Source organism: Nematolebias whitei, chromosome 8, assembly GCF_014905685.2.
Source record: "Nematolebias whitei isolate Nwh7 chromosome 8, NemWhi1, whole genome shotgun sequence".
NCBI classification, from domain to species: Eukaryota; Metazoa; Chordata; class Actinopteri; order Cyprinodontiformes; family Rivulidae; genus Nematolebias; species Nematolebias whitei.
In genome coordinates this window covers 26496700-26504121 of record NC_056505.1, presented here as the reverse complement: position 1 = coordinate 26504121, position 7422 = coordinate 26496700, and the positions used below count along the sequence as shown (strand labels likewise).

Here is a 7422-nt window from a genome sequence, read left to right as displayed (position 1 = left end):
CACACTCTTGCAACATTCTAAACAATGTTTCTAAACTCTAAATGCTCTAAAAGAGCACAGAATGTCATGATTTCAGCTCTCTGCCACGGCTGCTCTTTGCCACCTGCTAGCGCTCTTGGCCACGCCCACTTCCTCTGCTCTGCACAGTGAACAGCTGAGCGTGCACGGAGAACAGCTGATCAGCTGCAGCAGGAAGTTTATCCTGCAGTAAGGGCTGCACAAAGGTGCAGGAGGTGATAAATAATTTAAAATAATTTTATTTTAAATAAAAATTCCATGCCAATCGTGTGGCTCATCCATCAATCAGTCAGTTGTATGTCATGTCCAATCTTATTTTGGAAAACCGCCGTAGAGCGAGTCCGCGATAAACCAACTTCGAAGTACAGAGGGACTTCTGTGCAATCTAATTTTCATTACATCTACTGTGATGAAGGAAACAACACTTTCAGGTCTTTTTTTTTTTTCTGTGTTGCTAAAATAAGTGTTATTGACTTTGAAGGCAAGTGCGCCAGGAAATGACTGGAAAGACCTGCTGATGGAAGCCACCACTGAAGTTCTGAAGCTGGGTTCATCCCCTATGGCTCTGCTGTTCCAGGCCTTGTTTCAGTTTGTGACCAAGATGGGGGCTAGGTCAGTGCTTCTTACTCTGCTGTTTCCACTGCAGCAGGATCTGTACTAACACACACACACACACACATACACAGTAGATGCTGTTCTACAAAGATATGCATGTAAATGTGTTGGATTGGCATGTATAATTAATCTTCTAAAGTGAACAAATAAATCATTAATGCTCTTGAAACTTAAAGACGTATTCCTCCTTCAGTTTTTGACAGCACTGGCACACTTGAGACATTCTAAAAATAACTAAGGATAACCTTTTCTGACATAGTAATAATCTGTAGCAAACTGAAAATCCTGCCAAGACAAGCGATTTCACTAATATAAGAGGAACAACCTATGAGCCAAACACAATGTAGGGGTGAGAAATACAGTGATCTGAATTTAATTAAAATTTATGCTGCTCTTAGTACGTTGTCAGAGGAATTTAGGTAAAGGTCATATATGGTTATCACTAACTAATGTTAAATTAACGTTGAACCATGTGTTTGAGGTCAGAGTTTCTCTTGTCTGCTTAGAGAGAGGAGCAGATGTGAGCCTGCATATACAGCTGGCAGACTGAGGTCACCAGTAACTGTCTGATGAGCATTATGAAAAACACTTCCTGCCTCACTGTCCGGCCCAGACTCTCACTGATGAGGCTCTAAGCATGTAACTTTGTACATCTGCGAAAGCCTTATGGTGACGTCTACCCTTGTAAAGACCAGTTAAAAAATCTCGTGTCCTCAGAGTGGCTTATTTGAGTAGAGATGATGAAAGGATATTCATTTATCCATCGTAAGCCTAACTCATTTCTGAAGTACTGTCAATAGTCTCAACAGCCAACATTTGGATCCAACCGATACAGCTACCAGTGTTTTGGAAATTTGAGCTATAGCATTAAATTACACACCCATTTATTACACCAAATCATGGTTTTAGCTGTTGTTGTAGAGGCCATATATATACATGTATTTTTGAAACATGCAAAATAGCAACTTATTTTACTGTTTAACTGTCTGCTGTACAGCAGTTCTGGTGATGTTTTTATTTTATTTTATTGTAAGGCTAAATCTTTACATCTTAACATACAGAAAAATAAGCAATTGACATTTAGTTTTTTTTTTTTACTCTTGTTAGTATCTGAGTTGGTTTGTCTCAACATTTAATACTATTTCAGATTTTTAAGCAGCTTTTTTCCCCTCAAGAAAGCATCTTGTGAACAATTTATCAGCTTTGTGCTGCTTTTTTCACTCCAGGCAGAGAAAAGGCAGAGCTCATGCTAAATACAGTAATTATTGTAATGTGTAAGTACATATAGAAGTAACTAAAGTCTATCTTAGTAAAATTGTCCACCTAAACACATACTTGCACTGCGAAATTATCAAATGATATCTTGTGATTAAGGCTACAGTAAATCGGTGTAGATATATAAATATTTTAGCTGTATCACAGAACCTGATCATCATCACGACAGATAAATTCATCAGTTCCATGAACTTTGACAAGATGAAATGTATTGTGAATACAAAAGCATTTAATCAAAATACAAATTTCAAAAGTTTTTTAATTTTTTTTATTTTGGTGTATAACTGCAATTATAAAACAAATAACATCTGCATGTACTCATTCCGGTTTTAAGAAGCAGATCATATTTTATATCGGAGAAAGGAGTACAGTAGTCTCTCCCTACTTCGTGATTCGACTTTCACGGACTCACTCTTTTGCGGTTTTTCAAAGTAAGAGTGGATATGGGGGCCGAGATGGTGCAGAGGCAGGGCAGCCGGCTTGGGACCCGAAAGTCCCTGGTTCAATCCCCAGTCACTGCACATCACGTGGTGTCTTTGGGCAGCACACCTCATCCCCAAAATGCCTCCGGGCGCTTTCAATAGCTGCCCACTGCACCACCTGGTGGTGAATGGGTTAAATGCAGAGACTAATTTCGCCATTGTATGGAAACATACAGTGCTGACATTGTGATGACATTATTATTATTATTATATGACACACAATTGGCTAATTGATGGATGAGCCACACAAGCGGCATGGATTGTTTATTTAAAATAAATTATTTTAAATGGTTTAGCACCTGATGCACCTTTGTGCAGCCCACAGGTGCAGGGAGAAGTTTCCTCTGCAGCCTGTCATGATCTCTCTCTGCCACCTGCGGCTCTCTGCCACGCCCACATTTCTCCTCCAGCTGAAGCGGCTTCGGTCAAGGGTTAACCCTTTGCATTCCAGATCGACTTTTGTCTTCCAACTTAAAATTCAAAGTATGTCACATTGTAGAATCATCATAATCACAAAATATAAAAGTGTGAAAAGTTATTTTTAATTATTTTTGAATTTCTATGTTCAGTTGTTAGTGTAATTGATCAAGTGCATTTCTGCTCTGTGCTGCAGAACTTCGTGAAGGGTTAACCTTTTGATGTCCTGCTGCACTTCTCTTCTCTACAATTTAAATACTGTAATATTTTAAATAAACAATCCATGCTGCGTGGATTGTTTATGTAAAATATTACAGTATTTAAATTGTTTATTTACACTCAAGGATGGATATTGGGAGCGAAACTTGAACTTGGACTACTGTATCCCTACTTGACAGTTTTTCACTTATCGCGGGGGGCGTTGTCCCCTAAACCCTGTGATAAACGAGGGACTACTATATAAATATTTACCAAATAATGTTCAACTTTTCATATATTTGTCTTTTCTTTGCAGGGAGACAAGACGCTTGCTGGAGAGACTGGTATATGCTTCATCTGAAGACATCCCAGTGACTGTGGTACAGGTGGCCAGTTGGTACCTCCTCAGACACTTGCATGCTAAAAATGACCAGGAACTCCTCAATGTGAGTGTACTGCCAGCAGACTGGGATTCTGTCTGTCGACATTTATTTACCCATTTCCACACTGAATTGTGGAAATGGCTAAAATATTTATTTAATGAAACAAAAGCTGACCTGCTTGTGTTTACATTAATTGTTTCTATAGCAGTAATACTAAATATATTCTCTCTTTTCTGTACAGTTACTTCTGCAACATGCCAAAATGAATGGAAATCAAAGACTGCTGGAGTTTCACTCTCTGCTTACCTCTTCTTCAATCTGAACGTTGCATCCACATCACTTCTAATGAATTGGACACTTGGAGTATGAATTGATCCAGCAAACCAAGTTTATTCAAATATAATCTGGTTGATTTAAAAAAATATATTTTGTTTGATTTGCATGGTTTTATTTTTTGCCGTTTTATTTCTTTTACTATGTTTTAAAAAAAATAAAAATCAGTTTGGCAAACTCGAGTAAATACAAAATGCAGTTGTATCATGTCTACATTTTGGCTGAATTAAAGTAAATTTGCTTTATAAAGATAATCTTGCTTTGATTGCACTTGACCATAACACATGGTACTGTGAAAGTATTGCATATAAAGTAGAGATATAAACATTACTAAAAAAAATTCCAAAAACGTTCAAGACAAAACAACTGGACGCCATTTGTAACTGAATTGAGAAAGCTCCTCGGATGAGGAGCGAAACGTCTTCTGTTACAAATAAAGTCCAGTTGTTTTTGTCTTGGACTTTTTTGAATTTATCATGTCCTGGATGACTGAGAATCTTCACCAGCTCTACAAAAAAAAAAAAAAAAAAAAGTACATTCAGATTCTGAAGAAATCTTGTAAACATTCAGTTTTGACAAAAGTGGTGATTGTTTCAGCACAATTCACAACATGGTTTGATGAAATCTTGAGCCCTGAGCTGTTTCTACTCATAAATAAATCTAAACTTTTTTTTGTGTACCTGGCACATGGAGGAACTGAACAGTTCAGATATTTACACCTGCTTAAAATCTCCCTGAACAGACATGCTTGATCATTAGTGTGCAGATGTTTTGCCCACATCCCCAACATCGTAGCTTGGTGTGTGGAGAACTCTGCTGTTGCTTCCTCTTGCACAGCGAGCACATATCTGCTGCGTCACCGATGTACGATGCCGCACCATCGTCTTCTCCGCTGGTGTTTGTAAGACTCTTGGTGACAAGTTGTTTCAGCTCTACCAGAACATTGTCTGGTGCTTTAGCAATGCCCACCACCTTCACCCTCTTTGGATCAAACACACAGTCCTCTTCCAGGCCGCTGGGCACAGCTTTCATGCCGCAGTTGGGGGGTACCCAAGCGGTGTCGTAGCCCTGCGAGTTCCAGGTGTACTGCATAGGATGGTTGTCGATGTCTATACGTTTAACACGGCCAACACGGACGTGCAACTCGAGCACCACGCGATCCGAAGGGCTGTTCAGAGGATAGCGTTCGGCTTTTTTCCTATCACGGCTTACGTACACGCCGTTTCCCAACATGCCCTTTGGTGACTGCTTAAAGCCATTGGCGACGATGAGACGTGCATTAGCAACGCTGGTGCCATGGTACATGGTGTAGACGCCTCGATCTTTGGGTTCCTGGGAGGCCTTCAGCTCCAACCGATGAGGGTCATCGTCGTAGACCACCTCCCAGCCAAAGAACTGCAGTGACATCTGGTTTTCTGTTCAGGTCTTGGAAAAACAGGTGATCTGTGGGGAATAAACACATTTAAGACATGTTTGTATAAAACCCAGTGTGTCTTTGGCCTTAAATACTAAATCTTGCATAATAATTTTACTTTTGTGAGTCACAAAGTTCCTCAATAGCAGATTTATGACGGCAGCAACTTCGATGTTACTTTTAGGCCTTAAGGTCTTAATTTTAGAAATTCTCGTCCAAAATTACAGCTGTAAAAAAGATGACTTTCTATCAGACGCCATGGTTCAAAATAAACTGTTATTAAAATAATTAGGCCTTTATGCTGTATATAAGGGTCATTCAACAACTGAACGCTTAAAACTTACCGTCCGTGAGGGACTCTTCTGCGGATTTTCACTTTCTGTTCTCAGAAAGTGTAGGAAATAATGATACACGGACATATTTGAATTCATATGTAAAATTGACTTGCGCTTCACACACGGCCGGTTAGCTCAGTTGGTTAGAGCGTGGTGCTAATAACGCCAAGGTCGCGGGTTCGATCCCCGTACGGGCCACTAGTTATTTTTTTTTTCCCCCTCCATAGGTTAATTTTGATTATTTCTTGCAACATGGTCTTCAATAATAAGCTTGAAAAAAAAAATTTGGTTATTGCGTTGAATGTTTTATCTTAACATGCTCTAATCAATGCCTCTTAATTATTTTTTAAAAAAGGGGCAGACATAATAAAAAAAGGGGCAGATTAACGTCACTCATACTGTTATTTTGAGGCTTTCATATTGAAAAATAAATTTGCAACACAAATGACTGACACGAACAGACGAGCACTGCAGTGTTCTTAAACATGTAGTTCTCATAGTATTTCATTTTTATTTTTGTGAACAGTTATTTTGTACCTATTTTTTGACACATTTTAAATCGTATCATAGTTTTTTGTTTAATCTTTAGTTGGAAAATATGTGCTAATAATAAATTGCTGCTACCTTCTCTTGAAGCCGCTAAGGATTTTCAAAAATAAATCAACCAAGTCTTAGAATGATTCCACCACCCTCGCTACATTCATTATTCTTTATTGACATTATCTTACATAAACCTGTTAGATAAGCCTGGTGGGTCTTAAGAAGAAAAAACAATACCAAAACTTAAGATCCAAAGGTAAAACTATGAATTAATCTAGTCAAATTGATTATATAAAGCCAAATGTTCACCTGTTATGTTCATTGCCATTTCACTTTGCTTTTGGGATTCATTAGAAAATGTATAGTTTTTATTTCCATGATGTCATAAATGAACAGCAGTAGTCATACTGTCACTGTAAACATGCAACTATAGAGGGAAGTGTGCATGATGCCTGACCTTCTGTCAGGGTTCAGGGACAGAAATGCTTGGACATGAAGATACAGATGGTTTGCCCACACTTCCAGCAAGTCTGCTTATGATGAGGAGTGCCCTGCTGGCTCTTTCTCTTGCACAGGGAACACACAGGTTTAGAGCCACCAGCGCCTCCCTTGGACTTTTTAGATGCTTTTGCAAGAAGGTCTTTAAGCTCCTTTTCTATCACTGCATTCGGTGCCTTTACAATGCCGACCACCTTCACTCTTTTGGGATCAAACACACAATCCTCCTCCATGCCGCTGGGCACAGATTTCATGCCACAGTTGGGGGGCACCCAGGCAGTGTTGTAGCCATTTGCGCTCCAGGTGTACTGCAAAGGGTGGTTGTCCTGGTCGATTCGCTTGACCCGGCCAACGCGAACACGCAGCTCGAAGATCATGCGGTCGTTGGGGTTACTGTTCAGCGGATAGTGCGCGGCCTTTTTCTTGTCTCGGCTCACATACACGCCCTTTCCCAGCATGCCGCCTGTTGAAGGCTGAAAACCATGGGTAACGATGAAACGCGCACTGGCAACGCTGGTGCCGTGGAACATGGTGTAGACGCCCTTGTTTTGAGGCGCCTGGGACGGTGCCAGGATCACTCCAGGAAAACAAGCACCATCGTCAACTATCTCCCAGCCCGAGAACTGCACGGACATCTTGACCTGTCCAAGACAAAATAATGAGCAAGTTCACCAAAAAGGCCTTTTGATATGTTCCAACGAAGTCAGTCAGGTCATTTGGACGGTTTCTTTTTGTTGTTGTTGAGACATTTCATCCTTCATCCAAAGGACTTCATCAGTCCAATGAGCCACAAACGAAGTCAGTCTCACAAGCAGCACACTCCCATAGGGGGCCAACTATTTTGCTGGTGATAAATTCAATTCAATTCAACAAAAAAGGTTGAATCATGTCATCTGGACTTCGTTTTTTTGTTA

The 7422-nt window shown here is 39.9% G+C and overlaps 2 protein-coding genes and 1 non-coding gene across 3 annotated transcripts in view; 2 read left to right on the top strand and 1 right to left on the bottom strand.

Moving 5' to 3' along the window:
• LOC119413619 (survival motor neuron protein 1) overlaps nucleotides 1-679 on the top strand; it is a 6326-nt gene extending 5647 nt beyond the window's left edge. The window contains exon 7 of the mRNA XM_037680676.1: nucleotides 500-679. Within this exon, the coding sequence (XP_037536604.1) occupies nucleotides 500-679 (180 nt within the window). The remainder of the gene's footprint in view (nucleotides 1-499) is intronic.
• Nucleotides 680-4444: 3765 nt separating this feature from the next.
• LOC119413617 lies at nucleotides 4445-7038 on the bottom strand. Its single transcript, XM_037680675.1, has 2 exons — nucleotides 6685-7038; nucleotides 4445-5101 (listed from the first exon to the last, which is right to left on the bottom strand). The coding sequence occupies exons 1-2, from the start codon at nucleotides 7036-7038 to the stop codon at nucleotides 4445-4447; spliced, it is 1011 nt and encodes a 336-aa protein (XP_037536603.1).
• On the top strand, nucleotides 5595-5668 carry trnai-aau. Its single transcript has one exon. It is a non-coding gene; the product is annotated as a tRNA-Ile (tRNA).
• Nucleotides 7039-7422: the final 384 nt, after the last annotated feature.

Bases quoted from the DNA above. Each gene is read 5' to 3' on its own strand.
- LOC119413617 (XM_037680675.1), bottom strand. From the start codon at position 7,038: ATGTTCCACGGCACCAGCGTTGCCAGTGCGCGTTTCATCGTTACCCAT. The intron at 5,102-6,684 runs GCACCGAATGCA...TTTGGCTGGGAG, and splicing joins AGGTGGTCGGCATTGTAAAG to GTGGTCTACGACGATGACCC.